The sequence below is a fragment of the Pinus tabuliformis genome, chromosome 7, assembly GCF_031772625.1.
Source record: "Pinus tabuliformis cultivar Carrire ecotype Pingquan chromosome 7, CPIR1, whole genome shotgun sequence".
Lineage (NCBI taxonomy): Eukaryota > Viridiplantae > Streptophyta > Pinopsida > Pinales > Pinaceae > Pinus > Pinus tabuliformis.
The window spans coordinates 1690612881-1690638212 of NC_142293.1; the positions used below are offsets into that span (position 1 = coordinate 1690612881).

At 35.2% G+C, this 25332-nt stretch overlaps 2 protein-coding genes across 2 annotated transcripts; both read right to left on the reverse strand.

Annotated features, from left to right (window-relative positions):
* Positions 1-883: 883 nt before the first annotated feature.
* LOC149255013 (endoglucanase 16-like) lies at positions 884-4077 on the reverse strand. The gene is made up of 6 exons (XM_089454919.1): positions 3859-4077; positions 3171-3383; positions 2864-3064; positions 2120-2197; positions 1832-1997; positions 884-1194 (listed from the first exon to the last, which is right to left on the reverse strand). Exons 1-6 carry the CDS (start codon positions 4075-4077, stop codon positions 884-886), a joined length of 1188 nt encoding a protein of 395 aa, XP_089311045.1.
* A 6469-nt stretch (positions 4078-10546) lies between these two features.
* LOC149255014 (endoglucanase 16-like) lies at positions 10547-24638 on the reverse strand. Its single transcript, XM_089454920.1, has 8 exons — positions 24379-24638; positions 12754-12966; positions 12368-12568; positions 12180-12257; positions 11903-12055; positions 11660-11768; positions 11417-11580; positions 10547-10888 (listed from the first exon to the last, which is right to left on the reverse strand). Exons 1-8 carry the CDS (start codon positions 24592-24594, stop codon positions 10547-10549), a joined length of 1476 nt encoding a protein of 491 aa, XP_089311046.1. The 5' UTR covers positions 24595-24638.
* Positions 24639-25332: the final 694 nt, after the last annotated feature.

Consider the following 25332-nt stretch of genomic DNA (forward strand, 5'->3'; position numbering starts at 1 on the left):
CTATATTCAAATTATCCATCCTCCCTACTTGTATTTTAAAATTAAACACCATTAAAAGAAATTATTATATATTCATATTATTTAAAACAAATATACATTATAACCAAGTGCAAATTTCCCCCTCGTGCAAATCCAAGAGCAATCTATACATCAATAAACAAATAAATCCTATGATTACACATTCCTAAATGCTCATATATAACATCATGGAACAAAAATCCTATGATCACACATTCCCTATATGCTCACATATATAACACAATGGCACAGGATCTTCTAAGACTCTCATACACCATGTTCTTCTAACTAATATCACTGCTATTTAAAAATAGAAGAATTTTCAATCTGCATATGGGATCTAAGATGTAAAAACAAGTCTTCAATCTAATGAGCAATCTATACATTAATAAACAAATAAATCCTATGATTACACATTCCTAAATGCTCATATATAACATCATGAAACAAAAATCCTATGATCACACATTCCCTATATGCTCACATATATAACACAATGGCACAGGATCTTCCGAGACTCTCATACACCATGTTCTTCTAAGCTAATATCACTACTATTTATAAATAGAAGAATTTTCAATCTGCATATGGGATCTAAGATGTAAAAACAAGTCTTCAATCTGATTATAGGATTATAGGATTCAACAGGATGAAATGAAACAAAACAATTCTGGAGCCCATAAGTACCAAAATTCATATATATTTCCATCGACTCAGATTTTCATATAGAATACAGACTTAGTAAAAGATATTACTAGCATAACTTTTTGAACTTAAGTCCGTGATTCCAGCCAGGACTCCCACAAGAGGATCATTGATATAAGTTGTGGGCTCAAGCTTGCACGAATCGGCCTTGTTATGTCTATTATTCCATGATGTTGCTGTGGAGCTTAGCCAAGACTCCCACGAGAGGAGCATTGATATATGTCGTGGGCTCAAGCTTGGTGGAATCAGCCCTGCTATCCTCAAACCCGTCATAGCGATCAGGCCCTCCCACAACCGCCCCTGTTAATTCATTTGGGTTTGGTGCTTCTCTGTTGAACCACAAAGTGAAACCTTCGGTACATGATATCTTTCTGGAATCCTCGTATATCGAAACTATGGAGGACCCTCTGTGGTGAGCTTGCTGTGGATATTTGTCACCAAAACCCACCATGAAAGACATATGTAATCCACCTACAATTTACATATACAAATTGGATTTGTTAGCTAATACTTTGCTGGTTTTTTCAAATTATGATATGAAAAAACAAATCAAATTTATTTAACTTTGAATCTCTTATACTCTGAGAAATCTGGAATTGATATACAAGCGTGCTCAATCCTTCTCCTCATTAATTAAATATTTTGCAACACTTAAAAAATTATAATATGTATATGTACTTGTTGTTTGGCAAATGCAATAAGAATGCTTGGTTCATATGTTTGATCGCCACATTGCAGGTATTGCTTATATCGTGACAGTAAGTCACTGATTGTGTATTTGCACCATCTCTAACAAACAACAAACATCCTATACAAGTGCAACAGATACAAACACTATTAATGAGCTTAATTTTGAAACTCAACAAATACAAACACTGTTAATGAGCTTAATTTTGAAACTCGGAGGATGACAAGGAGAAACTTTCATTTACCTGGTGTGATGGAATTTTTGAATTGAGGACTTTGTGGAAGAACTGAGCAGAGGAACACTTCTGCTTGGCCTTTAATTTTATGAAGATGTGGTCAGTTGAAGGTCAAGTGGCCAATCTTAAACTTTTTCTCAATTGAACATTTGGTGATTCATATGTTTATGTGAATATGGACTTACACCAGACAGGTGGATTTGACAAGTGGATTTGAACTCCTGCACATTTGAGATCCCAATTGAACTCATACTCATTGGAAGTACAAAAATTCTGGTGGAGTATGTATTTGGTATAATATGGCAATCCAGTTGCTCTATATAGCCACACCGCTGCCCATGCAAGCTCGTCCTGTATGTTAGTTAGTAGAGGAATAATAAGAAGACTTCAATAAGTTACTTACTCTATAGTTTAAATAAATAATAGTGTGAAGTGAAAAAGGAAGTAAAATTTATAATGTTAAGGAAAGATACATCATAGCCTGAGACAGAGCAATAGAAAGGGCATTCTCCATGATATGTTCCGCGGTACTGGTCGGCAAAACGAAAGAGCTGTACTAAATGACATATTCAATTGCATGAGTATCATAAAAAGTTGGAAAAGAAAATTCATTAAATTAATTTTCAATTTTGAATCTAACACATGAACGAAAGAGCTGTACTAAATTAATATTCAACTATATGAGTATTTTAAAATGTTGGAGAAGACAATTCATTAAATTAATTTTCAATTTTGAATCTAAGACATGAATTTTATAGACATGTTAAAAATGGGCATTTTTAAAGGATTTTTGGAATATTTTGGAATCATAAGAAACATAGGCAACCTCAAATAAGTAATATCCCAAAATATTCCAAAAATAGAGACATTAAATTAAATTTAAAATAAAAGTTAAAAAAACCATTCATCCACAAACAAATATGACCTATCATATGTTTTAATTACTAAAGTTATCTAGATTGTAAATTCTAAGAATAGAATAGAATAGAACAGAACAGTGAAAAGAAATGGTTTCCTATCATATGTTTGTTTTAATTACTAAAGTTATCTAGATTGTAAATTCTAAGAATAGAATATAATAGTGAAAAGAAATTAAACCATTAACCTTTCTCCTAACAGTAGGATTCTAAAATATCTCAATATCTCTCAAATCTGCAATCGCTGTTTTAAACCAATAAAACAGTATAAGTGATTTTAGAATACGATTAATCTTATACCAAAGTAGCTCGTTGGAGTAGGAGAATGGAATAAGGTTCGTCAGTGGCTGCAAAGACGACGGACGAAGCGGCCAATGCTGCAGCAGTCTCTGCTGCAATTTCTGTCCCGTGAGTGGATGTATCTATTCTGTACAAAGTCCTTGGAGTGTCCATCCTCTCTGGGTTCTCCCAACAGTTATGGTCTGCAGTTGGATCACCCACCTAAAAACAAATCCATAACTAAATTCATAATTGCTATTTGTTGTGATCCTTAATAAATTTTGTTGTGATCCATGAGTAAATTTAGTTGGGATGGTAATTAATTCACCTGGACCCACAGCTGGTTTTCGGTGGCGCTTGCTTTGATGAAATAATCAGTTCCCCACTTAATGGCATCCCTAACGTTCTCCAACTCTCCCGCTGCTGCAAGTTCATCTCTGTACTGAAGGGCTCCCCATGCCAACATGGTAACGGTGAATGCCATCGGAAACCCATACTTCACATTATCCCCAGCGTCGTAGTAACCGCCCACCAAATCCACCTGCATAAATACACAGGAAAAGCCATGTTGAACATCATTGTATCTTTCCAGACTTCTTGAAGATCTGCACCAAATAATCAATTCCTAATTTATATGGACAGAGAATGTTGATAGAAATCAAGCTGTTGCAAACTCATAACTCATAATATTGGAGTAAGAATTCACATTGTAGGTGGGTTGCGGGGGATCTTTATGTTAATAACTTAATTGTATATTTCCAGAATATCCTGAAAACTGATAGTGCTGAGAAATCAATTCCGAGAGATCAATTGTTTGATCTAAATAAGTTGTGGGTGGAGTATCAATTGTTTTCGCCAAAATAGATACCCTCGTTATTTTCGCATTGATAAGATCAGCGTAGTTATTTTGCCATTTTGGGTATGATTAACAACACTTCTAAAACATTCAGGAAACAACATTTCTAAAACAATCCGGAACAGATGACAATACCAAAATGAGAAAATATTGTTATTACATTTTGGATTTGTCCGTCTGTTAGAGCAGAATCTCCTCTCCAGCTTATCCTGTTGCTACTGCTGGACAGTTTTCCTGAACGTTGAGCCTCCAGAAACAGAATAGATTTATGCAGAGCATCTTTGTAGTCAAACTCACCCAACACAAACTGATGATGAGCAGACAGCACAGTAGCAAGAATTATACACACAAACCTTTCAACGATAAGCCTGAAACTCATTTCTGCTGCAATTGATCAACAAATGGCTACAGAAATAAAAATCGTTGATGCGTATATATATTTGTGTCTCACGCATCCAACGTGTAATGACGAAGGGAAATCGATCTCTCGTTTGCATGCACATGGGGCTTGTACAGGTTTTGCAGGACAAAGAAGTCTTGTACATGTTTTGCATGCATGGTTGATGTGGGGCTTATTTTGAAGGCTAGAGAAGTCTGTTGGATATGAAAGTAGGAAAATTCCATGAAAACATTAACTAAATGATAAGTCACTGTATAAGGTCGCCTCGTCACCATTTCCTCGCAGTACTTTTAACGAGCAAATGTTAAATTTTCAAAAAACGCAAGGAAGATAACGAAGTTAGTTTTTCTACACAAACTGAATATGAACTGGCTGTAGTTTTTCGACACAAACTGAATATGAACTAACTGTTGCCAATAAAGCCGGCATGATCAGCGTTACTATTAATATACAAAATACCGGTAAAAATAAAAGAACAAATTTAGATGTAAAGTAATTAAAGTTATTATTTTGTAAATTAAAAAAAATAACAAATTTAATGCTGGATTGGTTCAAAAAACTATGTAATTTAATGAAAAGTTTAGTGAGAATAGGTATAAAGTTTAATTTTAAAATTTAAAGCTTTAATATACATTCTATTGGTCTTGTAAGATTAGAGAGGAGGTATAAAGTTTAATTTCAAAACTGGAATCTCTTTCATATACATTCTATTAGTATTATAAGGCAGTGATACAGAAAATGCAGATACCAAGCAATAGCTCATGAACCATATTTTGTTTAATGTTTTTTTATCAATTTTTATTTAATAAATTTTATGGTGAAACAATTTTTAGACTTGGGTTGGGTTTTAATTAAGATGTAAGTTAGAAGATATTTAACCAAAAAATAATAATAAATTATTGTTTTTTTGACTTAGACATTTAAGTACGAATTCAGATAATTGTAAAGATGAGATAAACCATGTAAAATTTAATAAAATAAAATGAAAAATGTTTCATTAAAAGAAAGTTTCTTTTAATTGTTTGATTGTTAAAATAAATAGCTCGGAAGATAAGATGAACGATGTGAAGTTTAATAAAATAAAATAAGAATAGTTTTACTTTAAAAAAATGTTTAATTGTTAGAATAAATAGTCTTTCTATGTAGTTCAATTGTTAGAATAAATAGCCCTTTTATGTAGTATGAGTTAGTGAAACTTAAAATTTCAATTTCAATTCTGATTGTTTAATAATTGAAAAGAGAGAATATAACAAGTTATTATAAGTTTATAGAGATGTATTTTTCAAATATATTATAATCTGAAAGTATTATATACAAGGATTATAAAATATATAATGTCTTTCAAGCTTACCACTAAGCTTTTTTTAGTAGAAGCTATAAAAAATGCATCTATTATCATTGAATCATTTATTACAAAAGTAACATCTATTATTATTGAATTATTTATTAGGAAAGTAATTGTAAAAGTAATTGGATTACAAATGTTGTGGCCATATGAAAGAAGAGTGATGAGACAAGTTTGTGAGTGGGTTTCCAAATATTAATTTAGAATTTGAGAAGAATAACTATCATGTCCCACTCATGGAACAAACTTTATAGATGTTCACAAGTTCTAAAATGTTATCTCTCCTTTATGGATTTTCAATGAACATTGATGTCGTTATCTTGGATGAGGATCAATTGGAACCTCTTTCAAAACTAAACGAGGTACACGTGCATTCAAAAGAATCCCAATATTGTTGAATGTCATCAACATTCTTCAATGCATGATGGATATGGATTTTATGGGCCTTGTTAACTTAAGATTAGTTGTCTACATAGACAATATCATGATCTTCTAAAAAAAAAACTCCAACCAACTACTATACTTTAAAGAAAACATTTGATAGGTGCAAGACTTGTGGAATCTATTTAAATCCAAAGAAAATGATATTCATTGTGGTAGAAGGAAATCCAAAGAAAATAATATTCATTATGGTAGAAGGAAAGTTACTTGACCATGTCATATTGAAAAATTCAATACTAATAGATTTGGAAAGAATCAAAGCTATCACATAAATGCCCCACCTCATAAGAAGAAATTTGTGCAATCATTATTTTGGAAGATTAATTTCAGAAGGTTATTTGTCTTATATTCTTTTAAAATCATGAATCTTGTGTGAAAGGTCATTAGTGGACAAAGGTTGAGAGAAGGACATTCAAGAAAATTAAATTGGCCAGTGTTTCCTTCCCATCCTTATCCAATCTAAACATCATTAAGGATTTCCACCTTTATGTATTTGCATTAGATCACTCCCCTATTGTTATCCTCATTCAAGAAGATGAGGAAGGGAGTGAGTTTTCTATATATTTTATGAATATGGGTCTTAGGATTTTAAACTAAATTATCCAAGACTTGAGAAACAAATTTTCACCATGGTCAAAGAAATGGATTAATTCAAACCTTGCATCTTGAAAATCCCTAAAAAAGTAATCCTTCCTCATGTTGTTGTAGATCTCTCTTTATATAAAAGGAAATTGGTGAAAGGCAAAAAAATTAGATGAGTGCCATTCAAGTGTTAGATATTTATGTTAAACATTCCATCATTTTTCTTGGAAAAGGCCTATGTAAAGTAGTAGCTAACAGACAAAATCATGTGGACATTGAAGAAGCAAATTAAGATGTGAAAATAAAAATATCATGAGGACTTAAATGCACTCAATATAAAATTTTCAATGGTATTATTTCTAAGGAAAGCTATGTTGATGTGTTATTGAGATGTAGTGAGAAACATAATGCTAAGAAAGTGTGGAATTATTTGCATGATATTCCAACTAGTTGTCACTTCTCTAAAGATAACATTGCTCATAAATTCTTAATGGTTGGACATTATTGTCCCACCTTTTTCAAACATGGGCATGCACAATTCAGATAATATTAGATATAAAAACATGCATAGATAAAGAAAAGAAGGAAATAAATCCCTTGTAAGATATTGCTAATGTGTATCCTTTCAAGAAATGGGGATTTAATGTCATAGGTGAGATAAATGCCCACTATTTGAAGCAATGCAAGTACACAATCATGATTACAGAATACTTTATTAGATGGATAAAGGTTATTCCATTGACACATGTGAATGGTGAAACAATGACCCAATTCTTGGAACAACACATTATCACATGTCATGTTCATGTTTGTATTTGATAACATGTCATATTTTTCATTTATGGATTTAACTAAGTTGTCTTTGAAGAAAGTGATTGTTTTAAGCTATTTGCACAACTATTAATCTTGAGGAAATGATATTGTTGAGTAGAAAAACAAGAGGTTAATTTTAATTACAAATAACATTGTGGTTGACCGTGATTAAAATTAGCACAATGTTCTCTAAAATACATTGTGGATGGATCGTGTTTCACATAAGGTAGTAAATTCGGCACATCGCCAAATTTTTCCATCTGTGGAAAATAAGCAAGTTTACCATCAAACATCTCCTTATCCTCTTTGAAATGATCTTATATTTGGTACCAATCATAATTAGTCGAATATTTCCATGATTAGTGCCTCCCTTTTGTTGTTTTAAATTGGTTCGTTTAAATGTATTCTACTAGAGAGGAAACATAGATAGGTTATATTAGAAATAGAATGAATTACATCTTTCATTTTCACAGTAGTTGCATATCATTTAAATCATGATATACCAAGAATGAACCAGGGTATAACAATAAACCTTAGGGAACCAATGGAAAGATGAGCCATTACGAGAGGATTATCCCTTGTAATGAAAAAATATTATAAGAAAACAGGGTATTCCATACATGATCAACAACATAAGTAACCACTCTTACAAATAGATCAAATATCATAATGTCAATATTTATACATGGTTAAAACCCTCAAAGAGGGAAACAATCCATGTCCCTAGCCAATGTGGCTAGTTGAGGTAAGTTTATTAATGCAAAATAAAAAACATTGCTTAAGAGAGTTCTACAAAATGCTCATCAACCATGACTTTCTATGCTCTTTAAATATATATCGTGGATCAATCAGGTTTTAAGCCATGGATCAATATCATTATTATCAAGGAGAATATGATTCTTCATATCACTTTATGTCTAGAACATATTGTGACCATTGAATTACAATGCAACTAATGCATACTAAAGAAACACACAATGAAACTCATTGTTACCTAATAGACATATTAAAACAAGTTGAACTTAACTGATTCTCAAGTGTCTAAATATCCTAACATCACCCTTAAGAGAAACTTGAAATAGGATTTAAGGATTTAAAAAGATGATTAATATGGGAATGAAGGAAACACTACAACTCATCTCCCCTTAATCACAAATTCTTGAACTCCTAACATAGATTGAATTTTAAAAAACTCTGCTTCTATAAAAGAATTCATTAAAATATATGCAACTAGATCATTTTTAAGGAAAAAGAGCACTTCAAGGTAACTTGATCATGAATGATCTTTCCGATGAAGTGCATTTGTAGCTCAATGTGTTTCCTATGCTAACGTTGAACTAGATCTTTGGCTATCTTGATGGCATTGTGATTGTCACACCAAAGGGTGGTTTGATGATGTTGTTAGAAAACTATGAAAATATCTGTCAAAGCCAAGATACTTCTTGAATTGCATTAATTATTGCTTAAAACTCTAATTTTTTGAAAAATGAGTGATATTCTTGTGCCTTTTACAATCCTAAGTGATATGTCTGGAACCAAGATTGAAAACATAACCCACATTAGAATTATGATCATTAGGGTTTCCAAACCAATTTGAATTGGTGAAACAAACCAATAAAAGGGTCCCCCCTTATTAAGACACAACCACTAAATCAAACTTCTAGACTAAGAGATTTTCATCAAATTTAACATATATTCTAATGATTATTTCATTGAATTGAGGTTGAATAAGTCTATAACCTTTTACATCTTTAGAATATCCAACAAAAATCCAATTCTCTCTTTTAGGTTGTAAATATTTCATTTTTTAATTAGGAGTGTGAGCGCATTCTGATGACTACCAAAGACACAAAGTGGCTTACATCTAGCTTAATTTTAATCCATGCTTCTTTTGGTGTTATATTTTGTATATCCTTTGTGGAAGTGAAATAATTTGTGAATTTATTGTTGACATATTCACCTGAATTATTTGTTCTTAACCTTTGCAGTTGATTTCTATATTGTTTTTCTACAAGGGCCTTTTAGGCCAAGAACAAGTAAAAAACATATCTTTTATGTTTTAAGAAATAAACCCATGTTTGTTTAGATAAGTCATCAATGAAAGTTAAGAAGTAATTGAACCTTAAGAAAGAAGTAGAAGAAAGTGGACCTCAAAAACACTATGGACAAGCTACAACTGGGTTGTAGTGTGTCAAGAGACATAGTTGTCAAAACTATCATACTGATTTTTTCCAACACGACTATTATAAATGACATCTCAACAAGAAGCAAGAAGAAGACCAATCGCCATATCTTGATTACAAGGTTTCTACAATAAGTGATAGTTTAGATAACTAAATCACTTATGCCAAATTTTGCTCAAGTTATCACTGTGAGAAATAAAAACTGAGGGAAAAGAGGATGACCCAAAGTTGCCAAACTTGTACAACCTGGTAATATCAAACTATTCCAATGGAAAGGATGTGCTTAGGATCTTTTAAATCCTCAATTGGTGAAAACTTTGTTTTTTCATCTTCACCTTAATGAGTGATATGATATTAATATAAGTTTGCAAGAATGACATGAAACACATAATAAATCATTCAAATGATAATTATCTACTTGAATTGTTCCAAATCCTATAAAATTAATAGGTCTATCATCACAAATAAGTATTTATTTTGTGTTTTAATCATTAAGAGTTGAAAAAAGGCTTTATTCTTAGCCATATGATAAGATGCTCTACAATCAATAAGCCACTCATTAGAAGAAGAATTATAGATTGCTTTAAGGAGAAACCAAAAGCATAAAGTGCATGTCCATGAGAGGAAGTGTTAGAAGAAGAATCGAGATGTAGGTTGTGCTTCTTTATTGCTTCCAAGGTCTCCATCACTTTAGAACATTTTAACTCCAAACTGACCATTTTTCCCACAATCATTGCAATGTCTATCAATCTTCTTACTCTTTTCATTTTTGTCCATATTAAACCCTATTCGTACAGGATCCAAGACGTAAAGTCTCTCTATTTACAAGTGATACAATTTTACTTTATTTAAAAGGAAAAAGCCATTTACAAAGCATGCTCTGAATACAGGATCCAGGATGGAAGTAGCAGTGACAAGCCTTCAATCTGGCCATGGGATCCAACAAGCTGAAATGACCCAAAAAATAATCCTAGAGCCCAGAATAAACAAAGTTCATATACTTTCTTCCATTGGCTAATTAACCTAGCCACAACGGAAAGCAAATTTAGAACAAAGAATGAATTAATAGCATAACCTTTCAAATTTAAATTGGTGATTTCATGCTGATACTGTCGAGCTTAGCCAGGACTCCTAGGAGAGGGGCATTGATATACGTTGTGGGCTCAAGCTTACTCGGATCGGCCCTGCAATCCTCAAACCTTTCATGGCGATCAGGCCCTCCTAAAACTACACCTGTTAATTCATTTGGGTTCGGTGCTGGTCTGTGGAACCACACCATGAAACCTTCGGTACATGATATCGTTGTGGACTCCACGTATATTGAAACTATTGAAGACCCTCTGTGATGAGCTTGTTGTGGATATTTGTCACCAAAACCCACCATGAAAGACATGCCCACAGGATTTTTACCCAATATGTAATCAACCTGTAAATTTTACAATATTAAACGCAATGTAGTCGACAGCTAAATCATTATTGCATCCAGATAACCAAGGTGGTGTCAGCTCAGATGCAGATGCGTAAGAAAATACTTTGTTGGTTTCTTTAACCTATGTAGATATGAAAACTAATTAAATTATAATTTTGAATCTCTCAATGGAGATTTTAATTTTGAATTTCTTGAATAAAATTATTTAGATATTGTCTTCAAGATCCATCACAAATGTATATATGTAATGTGATGGATCCTTTTGAGTTTCTCAATAGAGACTTTTGTGAATAAAATTATTTAGATATTAATAGAGACTTTTGTGAATAAAATTATTTAGATATTGTCTTCAATATCCATCACAAATGTAGATATGTAATGTGATGGATCCAGAAAACAGATATCTAACTAACTTTGAATTTCTTAAATTCTGAAAATGTGGAAATAGATACACTAGTATGATAAGTTGTTATGGTCCTTTATTAAATATTTTGCAAAAAGGAAAAATCCAATATGTATATGTACTTGTTTTTTGGCAAATGCAATCAGGTTGCTTGGTTCATAGATTTGATCGCCACATTGCAGGGATTGCTTGTATTTTGATAACAAATCACTGTATACTGATACAAGGAATGATATGCTTGTAGCATATTGCGTATTTGCACCATCTCTGACATATAACAATCCTCCTGTCCAAATGCAACATATTAAACATTGTTAAGGAGCTTAACTTTGAAACCCATAGCATAAGGGGAAATTTTCAATTACCTGGTGTTGTGGAAAGTTTGAAATGAGGACTTTCTGGAAGAACTGAGCAGAGAAATGCTTCTGCTTTCTTTCTGTAAACTTCCAAGTTGGATTCTCCAGAGAAATATAGCTGCCATGTTTTATTATTAGTTTTATGATAGTGTGGGTAAGTTGAAGGTCAAGTGACAAGATTTCAAACTTTTATCTCAATTGACTAGCTTGAACATTTGGTAATTAATATGATTTATGTAGATATCAACTTACACAAGACATGAGGACTTGAACACCTGGAGATTTGAGATCCCAGCTGAAGTCAGATTTAGTGGAATTAGAAAAATTCTGTTGAAATATGTATTTGGTATATTTTGACAATCCAGTTGCCCTATAAAGCCATGATGTTTCCCATGCAAGCTCGTCCTGCATATTGACCGAGGAAGAAGAATAAGGCATCATGAAGTTACTCATTATTTACTTTTAAATAATGGTGTGTTAGTAATGTGTATTTAATTTGAAAATATGTGTCATTATGGGGAAAGTATACATCATAGCCTAAGACAGAGCAATAGAAAGGGCATTCTCCATCATATGTTCCACGGTACTGGTCAGCAAAACGAAAGATCTGCAATAATACATTACATATTCAATTATGTGAATGTTATAAAAAATTGAAGGGGATATTGCATTTTTAGATTAATTTAACTTTCAATTTGGAAGAGATTAATCTTATACCAATCTAGCTCTTTTGAGGAGGCGATGGGAATAAGGATTGTCAGTGGTTAGAAAGACAATGGAGGAAGCAGCCAATGCTGCAGCAGTCCCCGCTGCAATTTCTGTCCCTGGAGTGGATTTATCTATTTTGTGCAAAGTCCTTGGAGTGTCCATTCTCTCTGGGTTCTGCCAACAGCTATGGTCTGCAATAGGATCTCCCACCTGAAAAAAAAAAAAAAAAAAAAAAAAAAAACAGTTAAACATATGTTCTATGTAAATCTAATTATAGTATTTTCTATTCTCATTAGTTAAAGTTTGCCCCTAAAAATCAAAATCATAAAAAAAAACTATAAATGCTAGTTAGTGTGAGCCTTAGTCTGATTTAAATGCTATAATAATTAGTTTACCTGAACCCATGGCTGGTTTTTAGTGGCACTTGCTTTGATGAAATAATCAGTACCCCACCTAATGGCATTCCTAACGTTCTCCAATTCTCTAGCTGCTGCAAGTTCAACTTCATAGTGAAGGGCTCCCCATGCCAACATGGTAACTGTGAATGCCATGGGAAGTCCATACTTCACATTATCCCCAGTGTCGTAGTAACCTCCCACCAAATCCACCTGTTAGCCTCCTATTGCAATAGGTTTCATATTTCATGATTGGCAGTGGAAGTGCCAAATATGTTCATCTTTTCCATGCTGCAAAAGTTTCATCTTTGAAGAACTTCAAAATTGTAATTTTGTCATGGTTAAGGGAAGGCCAAACAGCTTAATCTTGGCCTCCCTAGGTTTAAATTGCTTGGTTTAGAAAATAGAGAATAAAGATCTAACAAAACTGTTTAATCTTGGCAGATTGTTAGATAGGTAGAGAAGCTAGGGTGCTCAAAAGCTTAATCTGAGCCCCTGGAATTAATAAGGGTAGATTTAGGTAGGAGGATAGCCAAAAGAAAAGATGAAAAGCTGGGTTTGCTAGTTCAAGTGCACCCAAACAAAAAGAAGAAAAAATGTTAGGTGAGTAGGCTGGTTAGGCAGTTTTGAGGTGGCAGAATGATGAATTGTGATCCAGTTTTGTGTTTCAAAGTGCTAATCTACTTCAGATCACAAGTGCAAGGCAACTTTCCCTTGGAGCAACTCAAGCGAGGCATGACTAACTTCCACTTCTTCCTTTTCCCCAAATCATTCACTAATTTCCCCTTAAAAATGTTAAGATCTGTTTGATATCTTTAAAATTCATCATATTCCATAACATTTGCCTAAGTAAAGATCTGCTTTACTTAGGAGTGCTCATATTTCTTCTATAAAGTCCTAATTCCCCTTTGTAGCCTAAGATTTCTATACTCAGTGCTTTCTTCACAAACTCCATATTAATTCCTAACTCTATTATATAAATCCCTTCTTATTTCCCCTTCCCCTATTAAAAATATGTTATAAATCCCCTTTATATACATATCCCCTCCCTTTGGTTGAAATATAACCATAAATATGCCTTGGGAATTACTAAGTTTATTTGAAACTTAGTAAGAACCCTCATTTTCCTCTTTAAACCATCTTCCAATTCTTTGGACCCCTTCCAATGCATAAAACCCCTTTTACTTCATAAAAACCTCTTTTTCATGCATTGGACTTCTTCCATTACATTAAAAATCCCCCTTCCGATGCATTAAAAACCCTTCCGATGCTTTATAACCCTTTTAAAGGCATAAAACCCTCCTCCGATTAGAAATCTCCCCCCTCCGACGCGATATCGTTGTCGGAGGTAGTAGCAATGTTGGCCCCATATATATATGCCCCCATTCCTCATGCTCCGATGCGATATCGCTATCGCATCCGAAGCGATATCGCTATCAGGAGCCCTTCCTATCGCATTTTCCCTTTATCCCTGATATATCTGCTTTTTATCGTTTTACCGCATAAACCTATGTTTTCAATAAAACATATGTTTATCGTTAAACATTGCATTTCCGTATATTTATCCTTTATCGCCCTATATCGCATATCGCATCGCAATTAAATATAAAGCCCGCCCCCTAGACCTCCGCCGACGCGATATTGCGATCGCGCGGCAGCCATCCGATCTGCCCTCAGATCAACGGTCCAGATCTTATCACATCGCTCCCATCGCTATCGCATATATAATAGCCATCGCCCATTCCACCCCCGATAGCCGATCGCCGATAGCGATATCGACGATCGCTATATCTGAAGTCGCACATATATAAAAGCCCCCATCCCCCGATCCCCGCCGATAGCGATATTGCGATTCAATCGCAACCGTTGGATCTGCCATCACGCGATCCAACGGCCAGGATTAATTTTCCGCTACAGTGTCGCTCCCACCTCTGTTTTTCATGAATTTTACGTGTAAAATGGTCTTTTTCCTTACAAAGGAAACAAGGCTATTTTTTATATTATTCATATCTATGCCTGTGCACGCTCCAGTTCAAAGGAAGCATGCATTCTTCAGCCATTTTTTATCGCTCCAAAGCCCAAATTTGCTCCGGAAAACGAGCACGGCCTAGCACAAGCCATCAGTGAGCATTCCTCCACCATTTTTGCAGGATTTCTTCAGTCTTGATAATATTTTGATCAGCCAAGCGCCGAAACAGCTCTAAAGGCCACGGAAAACACAGCTGCAGTCAAATCTCACCATAAAGTGGCAGGCAAGGGCGATTTTGACAGTTAAAGAGTATCACTGGAGAGAAAAGGCCCCGATTCAAGTATTAAAGTGTATCAGAGTTGCGGCAAAGTGTATCAGTTAGAGATTTTCAGTGAAAGACTTCAAGCCAAGGCAAATAAACATTAAAGGGCCTCCATCCAAGTCAAAGAAGCAGTAAAAGCCCATTAAAGGCTCATCAGATCAGAGTTAATGCGCATCAAAGCCACCTAAGGGCAGCGCTGCAGAAACCAAAGCATAGTTATGGCCAAATGAACAGCACAGAGCCAAAAGGACACCTCAAAGCCCCATTTTGAATGTTGCTGCCTCCAACGCAGCTTAAGTAGATATTTGTTACATTTATTTCAGGATAAGTTAGGTTAATCAGAGTTATTTCCCCAGATCTTCCCTCAGAACTTATTTTGTAGATATTTTTCCTATAAATACCACCTTGAGCTATGTATTAAGGGTTGGTTGGTTTGTTGTTTTTCTCATTCTAGACTTGCGTTGTAAGCCTGAAAGTTTTTATAATCAAAGATTGCTGGAATATTTGCTTCTGAACTGGCTAGTTGTGGTTTTAATGGCTGAAGAGCTTAATATGGAATTCTCGTGCTTCCTCATGGTTCAATAAGTCTTTCCTACCTCTGTTTTTCAGTTTATATGTGTCTGTATCATCTATATATCACAATCTAAGCTGCATAAAGAAAGAATAGCTCAGAACTCTTTCTATATGCTTTGTGCTCAATTTTTGTGGTTTTATATGTTTTCCTTTGAATTAGTGATGAATATGCATACTTAATTGATCATTTTTAAGCTATTTCTCTCATTTCTGAATGTTGTCTAGGAATCCTTCATTGCTCCTATTTAGCCTTCATCCACTTTCCTTCTTTGGCTGGATGAGAGATCCTTAATTGCCTCTCATCCCCTGACCTCCATTTCATATTAATTCCAGCATTTAACATTGTGTCATGTGTAGCTATCCTGCTCTGTATTCCTCTCTTCTACCAAAGAAACACACCCATCAGTTCACATTCATTGACTCCATGCCCAATGGTCTGAACTTCTTACACTTTACATGCCAACTCTGTCTGAAAACACCAACCAATCCACCAAACATAAATCAAACCCATGCACATCATATTTAGCCTAAAATCACCCCTAAAACAAAGCTAAATCATAAAGAGAGAGCCCTCTCTAATTGCAGGTAGGCTAGGACCTGCAATCCAAAGATTGGTCTATGGTTACCTCGGTCATATTCCCTTAGGAGTCAAAGAGAACAACCTGAGTGATAACATCATTGGCGACTCAACTGGGGACTGAATCATTTTGTTTATCACTGCACATCTAAGTATTTGATCAGTTTGCCTCTTGAATAAAATCCTTGATCTGTTTTGAAAAAAATCCCAAAAAAAATCAAAATAATCTCAAAAATCTCAAAAAATCTCATTCCCTGGAGAAGATCCCCCTTTTCTTCAGAATTATTTCATGTTTAGCTTTGATCTGTGATGGTGGACAGAGATCAAGCACTTCAAAGTTAATTCATCCACCTGGCGACTCCACATCATCCTCATAATAAAGACTCCGCTGGAGAAATGAACCCGAAAGAACTATATGAGCAGATCATGCTTTTGCAATGTATATTGTACTTTAAAGACGATTTTAGATTAGATTCTTATAATTTTCCTTTGGAAAACGTTGTTGAAAAGCCTCCTTGCGCATTAGAGCAGCAGTCTTCTAATGCTGTTAAAGATCATCATACAGTCAAGGAGGAACCAAAAATCGAGCCCAGTCTTCCAATCCCTGTACATATTCTCGTGCCTCGTAAGGTTCCCGATAGATATAAGCCTCTCATTTTGCCTCCCACGCTCAATCCTTTGCCTAAATATCATCCTGAGTATCTCCCGAGATTTGATGGAGAGAATGGAGTTACTGCTCAAAAGCATATCCAAGCTTTTGAAGACTATCTTAACATATTTGAAGTAGAAGATGAGGATGTTAGTATTAGGCTTTTCGCCCTTTCTTTGCAAAGCGAAGTTAGGACTTGGTTCAAGACCTTGCCTGAGGCTAGCATCTCTAATCTTGAGCAGTTTCTCAAACTCTTCCTTGATAGATGGATGATCAAAGTCAATTTCCTCATGCTCATAGAAGAATATAATCAGTTAAGAAGGCTTCCAGATGAAACAATTCAGTAATTTTCCAACCGATTCAATCAAATTTATCATTCTATGCCTTTGAATATAAGACCTCCCCCTGATTTAGCTATATTTCATTATCCAAGAGCTTTTGATGCAGAAATTGAATATCGTTTGAGAGAAAGAAGCCCGTCCACTATCAAACAGATGCAAGACATGGCTGTGGACGTGGAGGCAAATCTGAAGATTAGAGAGGAACAGCGCAAGGCAGAGCAAGAAGAAAAACTTCTTTATTTGTTAAAAGAAACAGAGGAAATGATGCAGCAGATCGCAATGAAAGTTGAATGTTTAGAGCACCAGAACACATCTGTTTTGTAGAAGGAAAGTAGTGATATTCACGAACAAACCTACCACAAATCAGATGACATATTCATAGAGCCATATGTGAAGGAGCAATGTCCTGATATTCTGTGTGAATATGATAGCTTTTCTCCTTTCAGTTGTTTGCCCAAATATGATCTGTATGATGATGATTATGCACCTCAAATCCAAATCAGCCTTGCAGAGGAATCAGGTGCTATTTTGGCAGAAAGCAGTGTTCAGGTTCAGCGGCCTGAAATCAGTGATCGGCTTGCTCATTTCAACTATGAAGAAAAGGAGGAAAATGCAGAGAATTTTGATTTCAGCGAAGGAACTTTGCCTTTTTGTTTTGAATCTTTTCAGTTCATTAAGGATAATTATCATGCAGCTCGTAGTCAAGTGTCATCAAATGTTGATATTGGCCATTTAGAGGAGAGTCAAATCCTTGCTCCTAATGCATTACCTCTAGATTTGCAGCCCCAAAGTGTCACTGAATGCCAGTTCGAAGAAGACTTGGAAGCAGCAGTATGTAATCAAGTGATCCAAGTTCTTTCCCCGCCGCTTTGTTTTCAGTCATCTGAATTTTTTAAAGAGAGGAAGGAGCAGCAAGTGCAAATCAGTCAAGTTCCTTATGAGCCTGAATGTAACAAATTACAAATATCCTTCCATGTTCCGTGTAATCCATCAGCAGACAGACTGAGTGATGAAATAAATCAGTGCTCTTCTCCATTAGCAGGCTGTAAGGCTCAATATCAAGATGCTGGTGATTTCCCAATTCAAAGGCATGATAGTCATCCTAAACCTTTGTACAGCTCTTTAATTCAGCTCAGCAATTGTGTATATATGTTGCAGGACCCTTTTGTACAGTGTTTAGATTCAGCAAAGGAGATCAGGACTTTTCTGATCTTCTCAATGGTTAACAAAGCTACATCAGATTGCAAGATCTCCATTTCAAGCACCAACAAACACAAGCAGCAAAGGTCATTGATGTTTATAATGCTTAAGTGGCTGCATTGGCTGTTTCATTTCACCTAACCAGCAAAGTAAGTGTTGATTAGGGTGAGTAGGAGTTTTTTTTGTTTTGGACAGTAGCTTGCTGCAGTTGAAGCCTGAAGTGAAGGCCCTAAGCTCCTCAAGTGTGCTATCATATATACAATAAAGCAGCCAACAAAGGGAAGTTTTCAGAATACAGCAAGAATTGAATAATAAGGCCATCTGACCTGTTGTTCTTGACTTTTCACAAGGAAAAGCCATCCCCAAGTGGAGCCACTGTTAGCCTCCTATTGCAATAGGTTTCATATTTCATGATTGGCAGTGGAAGTGCCAAATATGTTCATCTTCTCCATGCTACAAAAGTTCCATCTTTGAAGAACTTCAAAATTGTAATTTTGTCACGGTTAAGGGAAGGCCAAACAGCTTAATCTTGGCCTCCCTAGGTTTAAATTGCTTGTTTTAGAAGATAGAGAATAAAGATCTGACCAAACTGTTTAATCTTGGCAGATTGTTAGATAGGTAGAGAAGCTAGGGTGCTCAAAAGCTTAATCTGAGCCCCTGGAAGTAATAAGGGTAGATTTAGGTAGGAGGATAGCCAAAAGAAAAGATGAAAAGCTGGGTTTTCTAGTTCAAGTGCACCCAAACAAAAAGAAGAAAAAATGTTAGGTGAGTAGGCTGGGTAGGCAGTTTTAAGGTGGCAGAATGATGAATTGTGATCCAGTTTTGTGTTTCAAAGTGCTAATCTACTTCAGATCACAAGCGCAAGGCATCTTTCCCTTGGAGCAACTCAAGTGAGGCATGACTAACTTCCCCTTTTTCCTTTTCCCCAAATCATTCACTAATTTCCCCTTAAAGATGTTAAGATCTGCTTGATATCTTTAAAATTCATCATATTCCATAACATTTGCCTAAGTAAAGATCTGCTTTACTTAGGAGTGCTCATATTTCTTCTATAAAGTCCTAATTCCCCTTTGTAGCCTAAGATTTCTATACTCAGCGCTTTCTTCACAAACTCCATATTAATTACTAACTCTATTATATAAATCCCTTCTTATTTCCCCTTCCCCTATTAAAAATATGTTATAAATCCCCTTTATATACATATCCCCTCCCTTTGGTTGAAATATAACCATAAATATGCCTTGGGAATTACTAAGTTTATTTGAAACTTAGTAAGAACCCTCATTTTCCTCTTTAAACCATCTTCCAATGCTTTGGACCCCTTCCAATGCATAAAACCCCTTTTACTTCATAAAACCCTCTTTTTCATGCATTGGACTTCTTCCATTGCATTAAAAATCCCCCTTCCGATGCATTAAAAACCCTTCCGATGCTTTATAACCCTTTTAAAGGCATAAATCCCTCCTCCGATTAGAAATCTCCCCCCTCCGACGCGATATCGTTGTCGGAGGTAGCAGTAGTGTTGGCCCCATATATATATGCCCCCATTCCTCATGCTCCAATGCAATATCGCTATCGCATCCGAAGCGATATCGCTATCGGGAGCCCTTCCTATCGCATTTTCCCTTTATCCCTGATATATCCGCTTTTTATCGTTTTACCGCATAAACCTATGTTTTCAATAAAACATATGTTTATCGTTAAACATTGCATTTCCTCATATTTCCCCTTTATCGCCATATATCGCATATCGCATCGCAATTAAATATAAAGCCCGCCCCTTAGACCTCCGCCGACGCGATATTGCGATCGCGCGGCAGCCGTCCGATCTACCCTCAGATCAACGGTCCAGATCTTATCGCATCGCTCCCATCGCTATCGCATATATAATAGCCATCGCCCATTCCACCCCCGATAGCCGATCGCTGATAGCGATATCGGCGATCGCTATATCGGAAGTCGCACATATATAAAATCCCCCGTCCCCCGATCCCCACCGATAGCGATATTGTGATTCAATCGCAACCGTTGGATCTACCATCGCGCGATGCAACGGCTAGGATTAATTTTCTGCTACAGTGTCGCTCCCGCCTCTGTTTTTCATGAATTTTACGTGTAAAATGGTCTTTTTCCTTACAAAGGAAAAAAGGCTATTTTTTATATTATTCATATCTATGCCTGTGCGCGCTCCAGTTCAAAGGAAGCATGCATTCTTCAGCCATTTTTTATCGCTCCAAAGCCCAAATTTGCTCCGGACAACGAGCACGGCCCAGCACAAGCCATCAGTGAGCATTCCTCCTCCATTTTTGCAGGATTTCTTCAGTCTTGATAATATTTTGATCGGCCAAGTGCCGAAACAGCTCTAAAGGCCACGGAAAGCACAGAAGTAGTCAAATCTCACCATAAAGTGGCAGGCAAGGGCGATTTTGACAGTTAAAGAGTATCAGTGGAGAGAAAAGGCCCCGATTCAAGTATTAAAGTGTATCAGAGTTGTGGCAAAGTGTATCAGTTAGAGATTTTCAATGAAAGACTTCAAGCCAAGGCAAATAAACATTAAAGGGCCTCCATCCAAGTCAAATAAGCAGTAAAAGCCCATTAAAGGCTCATCAGATCAGAGTTAATGCGCATCAAAGCCACCTAAGGGCAGCGCTGCAGAAACCAAAGCACAGTTATGGCCAAATGAACAGCACAGAGCCAAAAGGACACCTCAAAGCCCCATTTTGAATGCTGCTGCCTCCAACGCAGCTTAAGTAGATATTTGTTACATTTATTTCAGGATAAGTTAGGTTAATCAGAGTTATTTCCCCAGATCTTCCCTCAGATCTGTTTTGTAGATATTTTTCCTATAAATACCACCCTGAGCTATGTATTAAGGGTTGGTTGGTTCGTTGTTTTTCAGACTTGCGCTGTAAGCCTGAGAGTTTTTATAATCAAAGATTGCTGGAATATTTGCTTCTGAACTGGCTGGTTGTGGTTTTAATGGTTGAAGAGCTTAATATGGAATTCTCGTGCTTCCTCATGGTTCAATAAGTCTTTCCTGCCTCTGTTTTTTCAGTTTATATGTGTCTGTATCATCTATATATCACAATCTAAGCTGCAGAAAGAAAGAATAGCTCAGAACTCTTTCTATATGCTCTGTGCTCAATTTCTGTGGTTTTATATGTTTTCCTCTGAATTAGTGATGAATATGCATACTTAATTGATCATGTTTAAGCTATTTCTCTCATTTCTGAATGTTGTCTAGGAATCCTTCATTGCTCCTATTTAGCCTTCATCCACTTTCCCTCTTTGGCTGGATGAGAGATCCTTAATTGCCTCTCATCCCATGACCTCCATTTCATCTTAATTCCAGCATTTAACATTGTGTCATGTGTAGCTATCCTGCTCTGTATTCCTCTCTTCTACCAAAGAAACACACCCATCAGTTCACATTCATTGACTCCATGCCCAATGATCTGAACTTCTTACACTTTACATGCCAACTCTGTCTGGAAACACCAGCCAATCCACCAAACAAAAATCAAACCCATGCACATCATATCTAGCCTAAAATCACCCCTAAAACAAAGCTAAATCATAAAGAGAGAGCCCTCTTTGATTGCAGGTAGGCTCCAAAGATTGGTCTGTGGTTACCTCGGTTGTATTCCCTTAGGAGTCAAAGGGAACAACCTGAGTGATAACACCACCTACACAAAAACACAGTAAAAACCATACGAAACATCATTGTATCTTTTCAGACTTGTTGAGGATCTAGACTACATATTGAATGCACAAATTATTTGGATGGAGAATGTTGATGGTACCCTAGCAAGCCTGTCACTTTCAAGGAAGAGCCCTTAATTCAAAATTAAGTTGTGGTGAGTTTTCTAATGTACCAAAGTTATCAGGAATTGGTAGGATCTGGACTAAATATTATATTCACAAAATTATTTGGACAGAGAGCGTTAATGGGATCCTTTAAAGCGTAGAAAACTTTAGAATTCATTGATGGGTCGGTATTTAATTTACCATTGCATCAATAATCGAGAGGACTTGCCAACCAAGACATGGATTTGACCGTTCAAATTTTTATGAAGAATATCACCACCTTACTTTAAAAACTTAACAAACTTGGTAAAAAATATCATTATTACGTTTTATCATTCCATCAAAATTCATTAGCCAGTTTTCTTTTTAACTTACAAAGCTATAGCTCTCTTTTAGATTTTTGCCTGGCTCGGGACAATAGTTTTTTTTTCAGAGGGAAAATCAACATATGGCCGAAGCCCGCATATTTTACAATTTATATATGACCGAAGCCAGCAGATGAGCAGAATTTTTGGCCAAAGCCAGCAAATGAGCAGAATTACAGCATAGCCATTACAAATAACACCATAGCGCGGGCCTCAACAACACCGCGACAGGATTCGATCCTGGCTAGGGGCGAAAGCCATCAGCCCCAGCCATCATGTCATGCACGTCACGTGCAAACTCGGGACAATAGTTTGTAATCATGGAAAAATGAAAATTGCTGAGTAGCCATAGAATTTAAAACACGTATTGATGTGAAAGTAGAGCGATTGGAATTAATAAGGATACAACAATATCTTTAATACACAATGTTGAAATACCTGCACAGACAATAAGCTCAATTGAAATTGTAAATGAGCGTGGGATACATTGTACATTCAAAGAACAGAAATAATGAAATATTTTCACAGACAATATCTATTTCAAATGTGCTGCCAATGCCCAGATCTCAATGATAATACACAATGTTGAAATACCTGCACAGACAATAAGCTCAATCGAAATTGTAATTGAGCGTGGGATACATGGTACATTCAAAGAACAGAAATAATGAAATATTTTCACAGACAATTGTGCTGGCAATGCCCAGATCTCAGTGATAATGTAAAACTCATCACTCAGATCGAGAAGTTTAAATAATAAAAAGGGTGAAATTTGGTGGGCAAAGTGCTCATCATGGGAAAGGAAAAAAATATAGTTATTATTTTGTAATGATAATCTAAACCCCCACTAGTAAATCTAGACACTAAGTTTAAATAAAGTGATGGAATTTAATGGGATAACAAAAAAACTAATTACTGTTTTGAAATGATAATCTAAATCCTTATAAGTAAATCTCTAAATTTAGACAATAGGTTTAAAGAACGGCATGGAATAGAAATTTGGTTACCAAATTAACTGCATCTTAATATATATATATGAAAGGTGGTTTTTTAGTAGAGTCATTTAGAGATTTGTTTTCGGAATGTATCACATATTTTATTTAAATGGTCAATATTTAGAACTATTTTAAAACTTACTAATATTTTAAAACTTACTAATATAGTTTTTCAAGACAATTAAATGAGCCACATTAATTGATTAGAAATAAATTTAAATTTAAATGATTTATATAATAGATCCATAAACAAATCTTTGGGTTTTTTTAATTTCTTTGAACACACAAACAATTTCATTTTTTAAATTTCATTTTGAAATTTTTATTTTTAAATATAATTATAAATAAACACAGAATGCATTTCATTTTGAAATTCCTACCTTTTAATCATAATTGCAACACAAGATACATTTTACACGGCACAAGTAATGACAGAACAGAAATAATGAAATATTTGTACAGACCATACCTATTTTTATCAGTTTGCAATCATAGTCAAAATACCCCAAACGTAAAACAAATAAACTAGAAATGGCTTTAGCCATTAGGGTAGAGCAGACCATAATGATAATGAAACCAGTTTACCAGCAACACTCCACTAACTTCACCAGTGAAACAAATCTGATTTAGCTTGACCATGGCCAGCTCAAAATATAAAAATCTAAGGCAGGCAACCCGTGTTTTTTAATTGAAAAGGCTGCAAATTTTCATGGGAGTAGTCTCTAGACAAGTTTATATGAACTATAGCATCCATTAATATTATTTTCTCATTGTGCAAAGCATTCAGACTTAGATGGCAATACCAAAAGGAGTAATTATATTACTACATTTTGCATGTGTCCATCTGTGACAGCAGAATCTCCTCTCCAACTGATCCTGTTCCTACTAGACAGTTTTCCTGAACGTTGAGCTTCCAGAAACAGAATAGATTTATGCAGAGCATCTTTGTAATCAAACTCACCCAACACAAATTGATGATCAGCTGACAGCACTGTAGCAAGAATTATGCAGACAAACCTTCCAACAGTGAGCCTGTAACCCATTGCTGCTGCAACTGATTGCTAAACCCCAACAAACATAAAGGACAACGTGCAGACAAAGCTACCAAAATTGGTGGGTATATATATTTACTTCTCCACGTTGGTGTAATGATGCATAGAACTGATTTGGACTCAAAGAATAAAGTGAAAAAGCAGTGGAATGTTTTACGTGGGGTATCTGCAATTTGGAAGGACAAGATATTGGCTCATTTCAAGGACTAAAGGAAGTTTGTGAGTGTCGGTTGCCTGAGATAGGCCTGAGATGGGTAGCACGTAGAGGAAGAAAATCCTCTCAAAAACATAAACCAAATGCCAAATAGTGACACTGTCGGCTGCCTCCAAGGACATCATAATCACAATTTCTTTCAAACCTTACAAGAAGCACAAGGTAGGGTCATTAACACTTAATTTTAAAAATACAAAATGTTACTACAAAGTTTGTGCACTAATGAAAATGTAGTCAAATTTTTACAACATTAATAATAAGAAACTTTGATTTCCCTTTATATAATAATAAAGAATCTATTCATAAAAGCATTATTTATTTCGAAATTTACTAACTTCACTTATAATTATTATTATTATTATTATTATAAAGTATATTAATTTTTCATTATCTTACTTATATAATTAATTACAATTATAATTATTTAAATATTCTAGTGTAATTATCACTTCTTCTTCTTTTTTCCCTTCATTCCATATGAGAGTGTCCAGAATTAAAATGGCTATCATTCCATA